Source organism: Lynx rufus, unplaced genomic scaffold (assembly GCF_022079265.1).
Source record: "Lynx rufus isolate CCGP_SWC_20201006 ecotype Redwood Valley unplaced genomic scaffold, mLynRuf1.p SCAF_16, whole genome shotgun sequence".
In the NCBI taxonomy this organism is placed as follows: Eukaryota; Metazoa; Chordata; class Mammalia; order Carnivora; family Felidae; genus Lynx; species Lynx rufus.
The window spans coordinates 13709885-13725502 of record NW_025814830.1 but is presented as its reverse complement, the minus strand read 5'-3'; the positions used below and the strand labels follow the sequence as shown (position 1 = coordinate 13725502).

The 15618-nt window shown below is 55.6% G+C and overlaps 1 protein-coding gene across 1 annotated transcript; it reads left to right on the top strand.

The window, feature by feature from the left end:
- The first annotated feature begins 2530 nt into the window (after nucleotides 1-2530).
- LRFN3 (leucine rich repeat and fibronectin type III domain containing 3) lies at nucleotides 2531-9016 on the top strand. Its single transcript, XM_047078209.1, has 3 exons — nucleotides 2531-3618; nucleotides 4925-6366; nucleotides 8405-9016. Exons 2-3 carry the CDS (start codon nucleotides 4940-4942, stop codon nucleotides 8868-8870), a joined length of 1893 nt encoding a protein of 630 aa, XP_046934165.1. The 5' UTR covers nucleotides 2531-3618; nucleotides 4925-4939; the 3' UTR covers nucleotides 8871-9016.
- Nucleotides 9017-15618: the final 6602 nt, after the last annotated feature.

Here is a 15618-nt window from a genome sequence, read left to right as displayed (position 1 = left end):
CACACCCTGGCCACTGTGGCCTGGGCCTCTGACATGACAGTCCCAATCTGTCTAGCCCAAGCTTCTCCTAGCGCAGCCCTGACCACGCTGGGCTGTCTGGAGATGTGTCTTTTTCCTTGTGAAATTTGAGCTCAATGAAAGCAAGACCTGACACTGCCTTGGTCACACTTCTGCTGCCGTGTCATTTAGCACACAACCATGCCCAGAAATCTACAGTAAATGTTGAACCGGCATCTCTGCCTCTGCCCCTCTCTGCTCCCAAACCCCTCTTTATGTCTCTAAATATGCTGGTTTCTCTGGCACACACTTAAAATGCTAAGTCCCCTCAGTCCACTAGGTTTCGGCACAGCTGTGGTGGACAGCTCCATGCAGGTTGCAGAGCTCCCTGGTTTAACCCAGCGGTTCTCACAGTGTGGTCCCTGGACCAGCAGCATTAGCATCACTTGGGAACTTGTTAGAAATGCAAACGTTTGACCCCGCCTAGACGTATCAAATCAGAAACTCTGGGACTGGGGCCTGGAGATCTATTGTTAAGTTCAAGGTGATCCCAAAACAACTACAATGTTGAGGACCAGCGGGTTTAGTTCGTGCAGGGCATCCCTCTCTGCTTTTCTGTCTCAGATCTCAGATGGCTCTCAGTACCACTCTCTCCCACCAAAGACACAACTATTACCCAAAGGGGTAACAACTGGTGGATAAATGCAGCAGGAAGAAATCTTGCAGGGGGTAATAAAAGAGGGGGGACCATCATTTTGATGTGTTCTGCAAGATTCCTTAATGTTCCCCAGCTGAAGTAAGCCCCAGTTGCCCAGAGCGGTAACCTGTTCTTCACCTGCAGCCTCTATTAACTTTCTTCATCCTCTGCCTCATTCTCCCCCAATCCCCTGCCCATTTCCCCCAAATCATCCAGTTCCACTGAACTCTAATTCCAGCGTGCTCTCGGATTGTCCCCCGGCATTTCCCTGTATCTCCCCCACCTCCACCACTTCTGTAGTGTCTCTGAGACTTCTACATCCTCTTTTTGAGTGTCTGAGTAACCAATATCCACTATGCTAGCCCAGGAGCACTGATGAACTTTGCTAATGATCTGGAAAGGCGGGCCCTAGAGCTGAGTTAATTTTAGCTGCAGTTTTTCAATACACATGAGTGGAAGGAGCCAAAAGTCTGTTCTGAAACCTTCAGCAGAGCTAGGGATGCCAGGGTGGATGTGCATCGATGTTCCTGCCCCCAACAAGGTTGCTTTTACTCCTCTACTCAGAAGGGAGATCCCCAGGGGTGGTTTGTGACCATTCAGGTTCCCCCAGGGTTAGGGCCATGACCAAAGGCCAAGACTGTGTTCCCTTCAGACCAGGGGCCCCAAAGATCAGGTCCTCCATGTTGCTATCACCAAGTTCCCAGGGCAGGCATGCAGGCCACCACCCACATCTGTCCTCCTGCAATACCATGTGCCGGGAGACGTGTGGAACGCCCCACCCTTCCCTCCACTATCTTCTCACAATAGTCTGGACAGGCAGGCTCCACACCTGGTGAGTCATGTATTAGTACATTTCTAGCAGAGTCCTCTGTGGGGCAGTGAACCTGAGTCAGCGAACCTGAGAGGGGAAGGCAGTGGACACACTTTTCTGGGTCAACCTGTCCAGCCCCCTGCCTCTGTCCCATTTCCTATCTTTTTCTTCCTCCATGGGATATCTGCCCAGTGTGTCTTTAGGTCTAAGCTATAACTCCAGAGGGCACAAGGTAGGGGAGCCAAGTTTTCCCCTTGCAGCCAGGGCAAGGAGGCTTGGGAAGGAGCAGTTTCTTCTCTGGCCTGAAAGATCAGGCTTGTTGCTGAACAGGGTCCAAGTAAGGAAATGCCACCCAGGAAAGGGCATCCCAGGGAGGTGGTGCTGAGACAAGGGGACAGGAGAGAGGCTTGGGGGCCCGAGGCTTTGGGATGTAAGGCATATCCGGGGCTATGAATAAGAACTGGACACACACACACACACACACACACATACACATACCCATCTTCACAGTTGAGTTGCCCCAGTTCAGTATCTGCTACCCCCTCCCACCTACCCCCTCCACCCACCCATGTCTCTGTCTCTTTGACTTTTTCTATGTCTCTGTCTTTGTCTGTCTCTGTCTTGTCCTTGTCTATTTCACTGTCTCTGTGTATTTCCCTCTCTCTTTGAATATGTGTATCCTTCCATCTCTCTATCTGCCTCTCTCATTGTACTCCTGTCTCTCAGTCTAAGCCTGCTTATCTTTTTGTCTCTGTCTCTCTCAATCTGTGTGTCTCTTTGTCTCAGTCTCTGTGTCTCTCTCTGTGTCTCTCTGTATCCAAGGATTTTTTTCTTGCTCCCAAGCAACGCCAGGGCGACTCCATGGGAAGTGGGGCTGGAGGCGCGCCTTTGAGAGAGGGGGCTGCCTACACCTTTAAGCGCGGGCACGCGCAGGGCCTGCGCCTTTAAGCGCGGGCGCGCGCGAGGCCCTAGGTTCCCGGCGAGGAGGCCGCGGGAGCGCCCGGACCCGGCTTGCCTGCCCGGCCCCCGCCCGGCCCCCGCCCCGGCCCCGGCGGGGGAGGGGTCTCTGAACGCGGCCCCTCCCCCCTGCGCCCCCACCTGCGCTGCAGTGCCTCCACCCCGCGTGTCCCAGTCTGTCCGTCTGTCCTCGCCCAGGCCTCGCCCCACCCCGGCCCCCGGGGCTGCCTTGCCGCCCTCCCCACCGCATCCGCCCCCCTCCCTCCGGGCCAGTCCCCGCCGCAGCCCGGGAAGCAAGCCTGGACCACGCTGCCCCAAACCCAGGGCCGGCACCCCGACATCGGGGGCCTGCACCCCGAGATCGGATCCAGAGATCTGGAAACCTGAGCCTGAGACCCTGATCTGGGGCTGGGACCCCAAGACCTGGAGCCTGAACACCTAATATCTGGGGTTGGAATCTCAACTTCAGTCTCTGGAACCCCAAGACTTGGAATATGGACCCCAAATTTTGGAGTCTGAACCTCAAGACTTTGCATCTAAAACCCCAAATCTGAAGCTGAACTCTGAATTCTGTGCCTGGGACCTTGAATCTGGGATCAGATTCCCATACCTATACTCTGGAACCCGCTATTTGGGACCTGAACTCTGAGATTTAGGCCTCAAATTCCAAGATCTGAACCCCGGTATTCCAAGGGGCCTAAACCTGAGTTTGAGCCTGAAGTCCTTGCTGCAAACCCGAATGCTGAAATTGGAGGTCTCTAGACCTCCAAATCTTGACTCAGCACCCCAATATCTGAACCCAGCACCCAAGTATTGGATTCCAGGACTGGGCTTGAGACTCAGACCCTAGACTCTTCATTTGGCTGTTTAGCATCCCAAGACCAGAGCTAGGAGACACTCGCTCTGACCAACCCAAACTGGAGCCTGGGTCTCTAAAATTGGCCCTTAGAAGCCGTGTATTTGGAGATCTAGGACCCCAAGTATCAAGGTCTGCAGACTCCATGGCCACAGATCTTGGCTGAGACACAGCACAGTCCCTCTGCAGAGGCCTTGGGGACAGAGAAGGGATGACCAGGCGCCCCCTCCAGAGACCTAGCCCCTGACCTCTTGGAGCCTGAGGACTCTGCTCCCTGGGGGGGGGGGGCTTCCAGCTCAGGTAAGGCTATTGGGGGACCCTCATGCGGGGGAGGGACTTGGGAGGAACTTTGTGGCTGGGGGTGGAGGTAAGTGAGGGCTAGGTCCCCCTGGGCACCCTTGGGGTTTCCCCAGGAAACAGACACCCTACCACCACCACCAAGGGTTTGCCTCCAGCTCCTGCCGTGCCTCTCTGGACATTTATTCCACCAGCATTGCCCCTGTGACCTCTTCCCCAGTTGTTGGCACCTCCAGGTCTCTGATCTCTCACTCTGTTCTCCAGTTTCTTCCCACCATCTGTCTCATCTGTCTCTAGACACCTCTCCTAGCCACTGCTCCTCTCACTGACCATCTCTGTTCACCACTCCTCGCTCCGATCATCTTTGACACTTCTGTCCACTGCTTCTCTCTCAGGCCACCTCTGTCTACTGCTTCACTCAGTGACCACCTTTGACATCTCTGTCCGTCGTGCCTCTCTCTAATCATCTTTCACCAGCTCCTCGCTCTTGTCCACCCCTCACTCTAAGCGTTTGCCTGTCTCTGACCATCTTTTGCCATCACTCTTGCCCTCCGCCCACTGCCTACTCTGACTGCCAGTCTATGGCCATTCCAACCATCTCTGGCCCTTACCGACCACCTCTCTTCTCTCTGTCTCTCTTGAGTACTGGAATTCCCTAGTCATTTCTAACATCTCTGGCTGCCTTTCCTCTCTGATGACCTCTCCCCGTACTCCTCTTCCTAATCAGCTGTCCTTATCTCCAGCTGTTTCTGACATGTCTGTCCTTTCCTCCTCTCTCTGACTACCTCTCTGGCTTTTGACCATTTCTGACCATCTCTGATCATCTCTCTTAGATCTCACCACCCCTGACTATGTGCCTTCCTTTGTCCACTTCTCATCTTCTTGACCATCTCTAACCACCTCCCTTCTCTGGTCATGTTTGACTACTTGTAGCCATTCCCACCACCCTGACCACTTCTTCCTTCTGGCCAGCTTTGCCCATCTCTTTGACCACATTTAAAACACTCTGGCTTCCCTTCTGCCCACTACCCCCCCATTGTCTAACTGTCTCTGACCATCTCTAATTACCTCCCTTTGACCATTTCTGCTCCCCGTGTCCCTCCATGACACATCCCTCTGAGTCTTTGACCATCTCTTCTGCCTTTTGATGTGTCTGACCATTCCCACTCCTCTCTCTGACCATCTTTGACCCAACTCTTTTGCTCTCAGCCCACTGTGACCTTCTCTCCTGGTCTTGGACCACCCTAATGCCCTCTGGCACCCCTCTTCTGGCCGCAGCCCGCCCTAATGCCTCCCTTCTTCCCTGTAGGCCGCCCTGCCCGAAATGGCTGTCCTTCCACTGCTCCTCTGCCTGCTGCCGCTGGCCCCCGCCTCGTCTCCATCCCAGCCAGCCGCACCCAGCCCGTGTCCCCGCCGCTGCCGCTGCCAGACGCAGTCCCTGCCCCTAAGCGTGCTGTGCCCGGGGGCAGGCCTTCTGTTCGTGCCACCCTCGCTAGACCGCCGGGCAGCCGAGCTGCGCCTGGCGGACAACTTCATCGCGGCCGTGCGCCGCCGGGACCTGGCCAACATGACCGGCCTGCTGCATCTGAGCTTGTCGCGTAACACCATCCGCCACGTGGCAGCCGGCGCCTTTGCCGACCTGCGCGCCCTCCGTGCCCTGCACCTAGATGGGAACCGGCTGACCTCGCTGGGCGAGGGTCAGCTGCGCGGCCTGGTCAACTTGCGCCACCTCATCCTGAGCAACAACCAGCTGGCAGCCCTGGCGGCCGGTGCCCTGGATGACTGCGCCGAGACACTAGAGGATCTCGACCTCTCCTACAACAACCTGGAGCAGCTTCCCTGGGAGGCTTTGGGCCGCCTGGGCAATGTCAACACACTGGGCCTCGACCACAACCTGCTGGCCTCTGTGCCCGCTGGCGCCTTTTCCCGCCTGCACAAGTTGGCACGGCTGGACATGACCTCCAATCGCCTGACCACCATCCCGCCCGACCCACTTTTCTCCCGCCTGCCGCTGCTAGCCAGGCCCCGAGGCTCACCTGCCTCCGCCCTGGTGCTGGCCTTCGGTGGGAACCCGCTCCACTGCAACTGCGAGCTGGTGTGGCTGCGGAGGCTGGCCAGGGAGGATGACCTGGAGGCCTGTGCCTCCCCACCCGCTCTGGGTGGGCGCTACTTCTGGGCTGTGGGCGAGGAGGAATTTGTGTGCGAGCCCCCTGTGGTGACTCACCGCTCGCCACCGCTGGCAGTGCCTGCAGGTCGGCCAGCTGCCCTGCGCTGCCGGGCAGTGGGGGACCCTGAGCCCCGTGTGCGTTGGGTGTCACCCCAGGGCCGGCTGGTGGGCAATTCGAGCCGTGCTCGTGCCTTCCCTAATGGGACGTTGGAGCTGCTGGTCACTGAGCCGGGCGATGGTGGCATTTTCACTTGCATTGCGGCCAATGCAGCTGGTGAGGCCACCGCTGCTGTTGAGCTGACCGTGGGCCCCCCGCCACCCCCCCAGCTAGCCAACAGCACCAGTTGTGACCCCCCGCGGGACGGGGATCCTGATGCCCTCACCCCGCCCTCCGCTGCCTCTGCCTCTGCCTCCGCCTCCGCCAAGGCAGCTGACACTGCGCCCCCTACGGACCGTGGTGTCCAGGTGACTGAGCATGGGGCCACAGCTGCTCTTGTCCAGTGGCCAGATCAGCGGCCTATCCCGGGGATCCGCATGTACCAGATCCAGTACAACAGCTCAGCCGATGACATCCTCGTCTACAGGTGCAGGGTCCAGGCAGTGGGTAGCTTGGGTGGCAGACTGAGGTGGGGGGAGGGTTGGAAATACATCCATTGACACCCCAGGTTGCTGCACAGCTGAGAAATGAGGCTGAAGGTAAAAGAAATTTGGCAGCAGTGATAAAAAGAAATAAGGCAGCAAAAGTAAATAGTAAGAGATGTAAAAAAGAAATCAGACCGCAAGAGTAAAAAGTAATCAGGCCAGAAGAGTCCAAAGTTAATGGGGGGAGCCAGGTAGAGGGGTACAGACAAATCAAATATAAAGATAAAGAAAAACTAGTTGTTTCCAGATGACAGGGCTAGATGCAGAGCATGCTGTGAGAAGAAAAGGAGATCAAACAGGAAGGTACAGAGTTCACGGGGAAAATGAAATGAGGGGGCCTTGCTGCAAAGGAACTCAGACCAGATTGAAAGGAAAAATGGGGGAGGAGGCTAAATAGGCTTTGGGTTTGTGCAGTGTGAACTCCACATGTTTAGTGTTCTAATGTGACATCTCAATTTTTGATTTTCTAAATCAAATCAAACCTAGTTCAAGCTCCACCTACTAGGTGAACAGGAACATTCACTTTGCCACCGTTGGGGATTCCCGTCTCTGTTCAGTTGTTGCAAACAGTAGAAGAAAACTTGGGGCTTATAAGCCCCAAGAAGTGGATCAGTACATCTTCTGCCCCCGAGCCGAGAGCATTTGGAACATCTGCTGTGGCCACATGTGGCCGTAGTGGTGGCTCTGACACAGATGCTGCTGACACTTCTCACCCAAGTCTAACTTGCATGGATGGCTATGGACGCTTCCCTCTTCCCGCTGCCAGGCTAGGCCAAGGGTGCAGTCCCTGAGGCCTGGCTGTAGAGGATCGGGCTTCCCAGGGCCTGGGGCGTGCACCTTATAAACCCAGTTCCTGGGTCCACTTTCCTTCCCCAGGGGCCCACATCTCAAGAGATCGTCAGTTGATTCCCCTTTCAGTCCTGGAAATCTAGTGAGCTATTCTGTTCCTTTTCTCAGACAGCAGCACTCCATGTAGGGAGAGTGGGCTCCATGGAGGGCCCCACACCTGATAATCACACAAATCCTGTCCACCTTGCCTGGTGAGGATGAGACAAGTGCTCTTCTAGATAGCCACCCTCTCAGAGACAATCACAGAGTTCCCTGTAACTCCCTCATTAAAGCAGTTGAGGAATAAAGCAGGTTATACAACAAGTTAAATCTCCCGCAGGGTGCTGTGCTGCAAAAGGAAATAAGTAGAGTTGGGTGCTAAGGATAAAAGGAAATGGGAAAGGTAAGGATAAATAAGAACCAGGCAACAGAGATAAGAAGGGAATCAAGAGACAGAGCTGGAAGAAGAAATAAGGCAACAGGGAGAAAAAGAAATCAGCTGTGATGACTGAGGCACATCAGTTTCATGAAAACGGAATCAGCTGACAGGGCTCACTGGAAAGCAGGCCCTAGATACAACAATAATAATAATAAGGCAATGGGGCTAGGGGGACATTCATTGGCAGGTTAGAAGGAAATCAGGCATCAGCAGCATGGGGGAATTGGGTGGTTAGATGAGAGAATTCTAGCTGTACGCTGGAGGAAAATCAGGCAGTTGGAAAAGGGAAATCAGGCCCAGACTGGAGGAGAGGCAGATGGGAAAGATGGGAAGTTGAGCGAGGGTGTAGAGAGAGACTGGGGGGTGGGACTGGAGGGAAGTTGGGCAGTGAGGCTCCAGTGAAACTGAGCAGCAGAGCAGAGAAGCAGTGGGCAGCAGCCTGGGAGGGAATCTGGGCACTGGGGCTGGAGGGAGATTAAACTGGGGGATTTGAGCAGCAGGCGCCAGGAGCATAAGATGACCCAGAGGTTATCAGTCAGGCAGCTGAAGGGTATCGCATGAAAGGGAATTTGAGCAGTGGTGAGAGGGAACTCGGGGTAGCAGCGGACTGGTGGGGGGTGGGGGGAGGATTCGCCAGACTGCAGGGTTGGGGTAGAGTTCAGGGTGGGTGCCGGGCAGCCAGAGACCTGACCCCTGCCTGCCTGTCCCTCCAGGATGATTCCCGCCGACAGCCGCTCCTTCCTGTTGTCGGACCTGGCATCTGGCCGCACCTATGACCTGTGCGTGCTAGCGGTGTATGAGGACGGCGCCACCGGGCTGACGGCCACACGGCCAGTGGGCTGCTCCCGCTTCTCCACTGAGCCGGCGCTGCGGCCCTGTGGGGCCCCGCATGCACCCTTCTTGGGCGGCACCATGATCATCGCCCTTGGTGGAGTCATCGTGGCCTCGGTACTGGTCTTCATCTTCGTGCTGCTCATGCGCTACAAGGTGCACGGCGGCCAGCCCCCCGGCAAGGCCAAGGCACCTGCACCTGTCAGCAGCGTTTGTTCGCAGACCAACGGCGCCCTGGGCCCCACACCGGCCCCGCCTGCCCCTGAGCCTGCTGTGCCCAGGGCCCACACCGTGGTCCAGCTGGACTGTGAGCCCTGGAGGCCCAGCCACGAACCCACGGGACCCTAGCCTCGCACCCACGTCTACGGCCCTTCTGGCCCCAGGGGTGGGAGGACCCAGGCACCCTGTGGGACCTGGCCTCAGACTCACCAAATTGCTCACGGTTTTTAAAACTCTGATGGGGAGGGTGTCGGGGGCACCGGGGCACAACAAGAAAGTCCTATTTTTCTAAGCTTGGGCCTAGGCCCTTGCCCTTGTCTCTGTCTGTGGGGTTTGGGGGGGATTGTGCAGGGGTCTGGAGTTGGGAATGCCTCCTCTGGGGAGAGACCCCTGCTCCATTCTGTCTGAGGTTCCTGGATGAGGCTAAGGATGGTCATCCATTCAGTCAACAGAATTCCCTGAGCGTGCTCCCTGGGCATGCCCTGTGCTGGATGATGCTGCCATGACCTAGACAGCCTCAAGTCCTTCTCAGACAGTGACAGTTTGGAGTGATCCAAGATGTGGTGATGAGGGAGCCCAGGAAAGGTGCCTGACTCAGCCTAGGGTGTGGTCAGGGAAGCTTCCTGGAGGAAAGATGAGATCTGAGCATGACCTCCGAAGGAGATAATTAGGCCAAGAAGAAAGGGAAAGCTGTTCCCAGCACAGGGCCCAACACAAGCAAGGACTTAGTAAATGCCAGGCAGTGGAGGTACTGTGGTAGAAACAAGGCAGGAGAGGTGAGCAGAGTCCAGGACCTCCAGGCTGAAGGTATCAGACTGGCCTGATAGTATTGGTGATCCATGGAGGATCTATGCAGAGGAGGGACAAGGGAGGGACTGGGCTTTAGGAAGATCTTTCCAGCTGTCATGAGGAGGGTGGACCAGAGGGGAAGACTGAAGCTGGGAGCCTGGGGGAAGCCAAGGCACGCACCCAGGTGGGTAAGGACAAGGCTGGAGTGGGACAGGGCTGGGGGAAAAGAGTAGGGGGTAGGTGAGAGAGGAAGCTGAATGGATGGGTTATGGAGCTGAAGGGCTTGTGGGGGATGTGGGGGAGGGAAGTGTCCAGGGTGAGGCCCAGGGCTCTGGCCAGGGGAGGGGACAGTGGAGCCACCTGATACAGAACCAGGAAGGAGGTGCAGGTTTGGGGAAGATGCTGAAGCCAGGGGGGGACTTGGTGAATGCGGGGGGTGGGGACAGAGGACGTCCAGGGGGTGGCGGCCAGGAGACCTCGGGACCCTGGTCTGAGGCTGGAGCTGGGAACAGAAAAGAGGCTCTATCATCCGAGATGGGGAATGGGGAATGGAGACCATCAGGGTCATGAGACAGCCTATGGGACTTCCCATATTTAAGGGACAGGGAGAAAAACCTGACAGAGACTAAGCAGGAGCAGCAGATGGAGGGACAGAGTGAAGCAAACCAGGCAAGTCAGACCCAAGTGACAAATTGTGTTTAATGATACCAAGGCCACAGTGACCTCAGTGAGAGCAGTGTTAGGGGGCTGGTTGGGTAGGTGCCAGATTCAGCTGATTTGAGAGTAGGAGGTAAGAAAATGTAGTTAGGGAGTGTAGACCCTGTGATTCTGTGGGCCTAAGGCCTGGTCCAGATTGATCTGGACCTTTCAGCCCTATGTCTCTGCAAGGCTGGTCCTCACTCTGTCTTGGGCTGCCCTAGGTCCCTCTCAGGCACCAGACCTGGAGGTTTGGAAGCCCAAACCCTGGGCCTTGGTAACACCAGGCCTCTTTGGAGATCCAGGAATGAGATGGGCAGTAAAAGGAATAGTGTTCTCTGGCCCCAGTCCACCTGTGGTGGTGGGTCCAAAGGCAGAGATGGGGGTGGGGGAGAAGGACTTAAGTCCTCTGAGTGTTCTCTGGAGTGATGCTAGTGTGAGGGGCATGGTGAAGAGGGCCCAAGACTGGGCTGGCGAGCCGCATGACCTGGTGCACATGACCTCGTCCTCATGGGATAGAACCCTAGATTCTTTAACAGTTTTCTTGGTGGGTGTAGGCTTTGAAAATGATCTTCCATTGGCCATGGGAACAACCTGAGTCCCAGGGACCTGATCTGACTCCCGAGCAGCTCCTCCAGCAGCATAATGAGGTCCTTGTTTGTTACCCTTGGTGGCTGAGGTCAGGTGAAGCCAGCAGGGAGCGTGAGGTGTCTTGGCCAAGAGGGGCCTAGGGAGGGGAAAGATTGGAGATCTAGTGCCAGCTACAAAATACCAGTTGCTGGCATGAGGGGGAGCCAGAGCGCACCATTCCTCAACCCTTTTTTTAAATTTAAACAATTTAGTGTGTGCCTACTCGTGCAGTGTACTGGGGATTCAGTACTGCGAAAATATAGGCACAGGTCCTGACCTCACATATCTCACCATTTGGTGGGGAAACAAATGTTAAATAATCACACAAGCAAGTGTAAAGCCGCTGTGGTGACGGGGAGGGGAGCCTTCAGGAGCGATTCATGGGAACTGTGAGACCCTATAACCAGGAGACCTGACCCAAGAAGAGAGATTGTGAGAGGCTTCCTGGAGGAAGTGACTACTCAGCTGAGATCTGAAGGATGCTCAGGTTGGAGTCAACTACACAGGGGGTGGAAAGGGTACCTCGTGCACATGCTGTTCAGAAGTGTAGGGGCTGAGGGATGCATGGTGAATAAAAGGGACTGAAGTGGGTGCTGAGGTGGGGTGAGGGAAGGATGCTGTGTTGAGGCTGGAAAGTGTGAAGGCGGAGATGATGCAGGACCCTGTAGACTGCTGGGAAGAGTCCAGATTTTCTAAGTGACATGAGAAGCCGTTGGAGGTTTTGAACAGAGTCGTGCCCCCTGATCTTCAGGAAGCTCCAGTGGTAGGTCTATTTGCACACGGGGGACAGAAGTGAAGAAGGGAGCCCAGGGAAGGGGCCACTGTGGTAGTCCAGGCAGAAGGCTGACCCAGATCAGGTTGGGGCCTGAAGTGGATGGACTGGAGAGAGACTTGAGGCTACCTCACCAGAGGCCTCTATCCCCTATACGGAGGAGGACAATGTGGACCCTATCCAATAACCTAGCTCTTAGGCAAGACTGCAGAGACTGGCAGGAAGAGCTGTAGGGCCCTGGTGTCTGATACCAAGGATCCAGCCCTTAGATGAGGAAGCGTGGGAATTAAGAACCTTTTCCAGGTTCAGGTACCAAGCAGACAGTGGACGTCGGCTCTCCAAGGCAGAGGCTGTGGCTGGTTGGAGGGAATGTGGACACGAGGAAATGCAGGCCTGGAAGGGGACACACACCAAGCGGTAGCTAATTACAAGTTTGGAAGAAAGGAATGTGGGAAAATATACATGCGGGCAGGCTAGTTCCTCTAGCATGGACCCCTCTGCCTCCGCAAGAGGGTGCCTGGACTATCCCCCAGCACCATGCAGGAACAGTACTACTATGGTCAAATGGTCACATGTATCTAGACTTTAAAGTTAAAATGTAGCTTGTCCAACACTGCCCAGCGGGGTGCACCAATTTCCTGAACGTAGGGAGGGCTACTACTCCTTCCGCGGCCCACCCCCTGTGTGGCTTTCAGAATGCCTTGCATATTTTTGAGACCAGGTTCCCTGAAACCAAAGTTCCAGGCTATTGGAGCGTTTTCTGGAAGTAACTGTAGTCCTGATACCAGGACACTCCCCCCGTCTGCATGCTGTCACATTCAACCTATGTGTCTGGGTGCGACTAATCTAACGCAGGCCCCGAGTGTCTCGGTGTCTGTGATCCCTTCCTTGCAGGGCCTGAGCTAATGCCAGGCTTTCACAGCTCTGTCCATGGGCACATATATGGGAGAGTCAGATAAAGGGATCCTCCGAAAAGGGATGTTTCTCTTCCGGGTTGAACATGAGCATGGCCTCTGCCTTTGATTCCTCCCTAGTGTCTGTCATGCTTCACAAAAGCAATGATGGGTGGTCAGTGCTTGGTGTTGCCCAGACCTGTACAGGGTGACGCCGGGAACACGGTGGTGACCAACACAGCCCCACACCCCACCTTCACATAGTTCCAGTCCAGTGGAGGAAATACATCCTCACCAGGCAGTGGCATCCCAGGGTGGAGAGTGCCGGGATGGGGGAAGCACAGGCAAGATTGATTAAGACCTGTCTAAACCCAAGGGACTTTGGGAGCCCAGAATGGGCTCCTTACTGGGCCTGGCATAGGAGGTGGGGAGAGTCTATGATTTCCCGAATGCAGGGCCAGCTTCATAGCAGTATGACCTGTGCAGTCCCATAGCACCTCACATTTAGAAGGGCCCTGTGCTTGGCTGAACGCCCTGCTGTCGCCATCACAAAATTCTTAACAATTTTTGAACAAAGGACTCCACATTTTCATTTTGCACTGGGCCCTGCGTACGTGAGGAATATACAAAAAGAGCCAGGAGAAGAGAGGGTCTCCCAAGGAGAGAGAACATCGTGTGCAAAACACAAGAAAGGGAGAGAGGGTTGTACTCTTAGAGAGCTGGCCGAAGTTCTGTGTAGCTGGAGCACAGGGTAGAAGAAGGGGGGGTAGTGATGAGTGAGCCCAAGGAGTGGGTGGATGCCAGCCACCATGCTGAGGAGCTGGGACTCCTTTCCAGAGGCACTAGAGAGCCACCGGGGAGGAACTGGGTCAGGTTTGGACTTTAGAAAGATCTAGCTGTCTGTGATGGGAAGGGTGGCTAGGGACACATGGCAAAGAACAAGGCCAGGGTGGGAGGCTTGGCTGCCTCTGGAAGGGGTCACTGTGGGCAGGCTATGAAGGGCCTTGAATACTTGGGTGACAGACACCCCAGTGCACCAGGAGACTGGCCAGGAGGCTCAGTGCCACAGACTGAATCTAGAGCTACATTTTCACTCGAAGATTTTCACTGTTGGGGGGTTGCACAAGGGTAGGTTAATGGGTGTCACTGGTAAGTACTTGAAAATCTTTATATGAGAACTCACATGGATAGGCTGATGAAAGTGAATGCAAAATTGGCAAGAATGGAGAGTATAAAATGTGAGACTTCAAAGGACTTTATTCTGGGTATATTCTGGCTTCAACTCTGTGGAACCCCTGGAGTGCACTTCAACCCTCCCCAGTCCTCTGGTTAAAACGTCAGATCTTTGGGAACTTCCTCTTCATCCTAAATGCTGTGGCCCCCAGGGCTGGGAACTGATCCCCTTCCTGCTTCCGCGGTCACCTCCTTCTGGGGCGTCACCTCTCCACATGGCCCCAAGCTTCCGTTTTCCTTCTCTGCTGATGACCCCCACATCTCTGTCCCCAGCGCTGGCCCCTCTCCTAAACCTGGCTTCCCTCGGCTTCCTGGACAGCCCCCAGGCCTCTCACATCCACTGGATGCCTCATTGGCCTTAACCTCTTCCCAAACCTGCCCCTCTTCCCAGGTCCTCTCAGGGCAACCTCCACTCAGCCTCCTGAGCAGCCTTCCCACTTATTCTTCCTCCTTTTTCGACCCACCCCATTCTAGCTCTGGCCTCACCCACCTGGGTCCCTGCATCTCCCCCGTCCTGGGCCCCTGGCTTTAGTCTCCCACTCTGGTTCATGGAAACTTCGTAGAGCCAAAGCTGACCCTTCTCCACATAGAACTCTCTATGGCTCTCCTGGGTTCCTGGGACCAAGAGTTCCAGTTCAGCCTGGCGGTTTAGGCCTTCCCCCCCTGCCCCCCTCCCCCTGCAACCAGCTCCCAGCTGCATCTCTAGCACATATGTTTCCCACCTCAGGCTGGAAGGAAATAAACACTCCCTGAAAGGCCCACCCTTTTACACACCAACGCTGTTCCCTGTGCCCTTGGTGGAGCCTTCCTTCACCTCCTCCGCTGGTGTTGAAGAGCAGGGGAAGGATCTCAAGCAGGTGAGAAATGAAGCTATTGAGATAATTCCTTCCTGAATTCTCCCCCTACACTCCCTACCAAAGGCAAGGATTCTGGGGGGAGAAGGGAGCTGCTAGGGCTGCAGCCTCCCAGAACCTGGGGGAGAAGGGGCTGGAAACTGTACCCAAGGTCCCTTGCCTTTCCTTGTCTGGAGTTCTAGCCTTGTCCGTCCTCCTGGATCCTCCATGGAGGGTGCAACTGCATTGTCCTCCAGCTCAGGACGTTCTGGAAGGAGGGGAGTCACGTGGAAGCCATTGTCTTCCCTTGGGGAGCTCCACCCCCTATCCTCCAGACCTCTATATCCAGCACACGGTGTCCTCTCTTGCCTCTGTCACTTTCTCTGCCACTTCTGCCACCTAGGAGTTCAGGTCCCCGGTCCCCTCCTCCCTCAGACACAGAAGTCCAGTGTCTATTCCCCTTCTTCCTCAGAATCTAGGAGTCCAGCCTCCTGCCCCCTCCTTCCCAGGACCCCAAAAGTTCAAGCCTGAAGCCTCTCTGTCCTTGGCAGGCTCAGGAGTCCTGTCCCTCTTTTCTTGGAAGCCATGGTATTCTTGCTCTGCCCACTTTGATTTCCTAATTCACCTCCCCATATCTGTCCCTCCCCTTTTTTCTCTGTCCCTCCCCCTCTATTCCTCCATCTGCCCCTTCTCCCTGCTCCCACCCACATAATTAGACCTCATTACAATCGATGGCACCAAGTCAGAACGGAGCCAGTACTGATGGGGACATCCGGGTGTTGACCCAGGGAGGATGCTGAGGGCCAGGCCCACACATCTGGGACTATAAATGTCCCCACACTGTGGCCTCAGTCCAGCTCCTGCAGGTGAGACCTCCAGCCTTGCCTTTTTTTCCTGGGCTCTGAAGCCTGAGCCCGTCTCTGGGATTCCCCTTGTACCCTCTTCTGCTGCTGCAGTGCAAGGGTTTGGAGGCAGACTGGCAGGAGAGACTGAACCGACTGACCCATATCTGTCCATCCCCCACCCCGGCC

Excerpts from the sequence above, each read along its gene's own strand:
- LRFN3 (XM_047078209.1), top strand. The coding sequence starts at position 4,940 with ATGGCTGTCCTTCCACTGCTCCTCTGCCTGCTGCCGCTGGCCCCCGCC. Across the intron at positions 6,367-8,404 it reads GATGACATCCTCGTCTACAG|GATGATTCCCGCCGACAGCC; the intron begins GTGCAGGGTCCA and ends CTGTCCCTCCAG.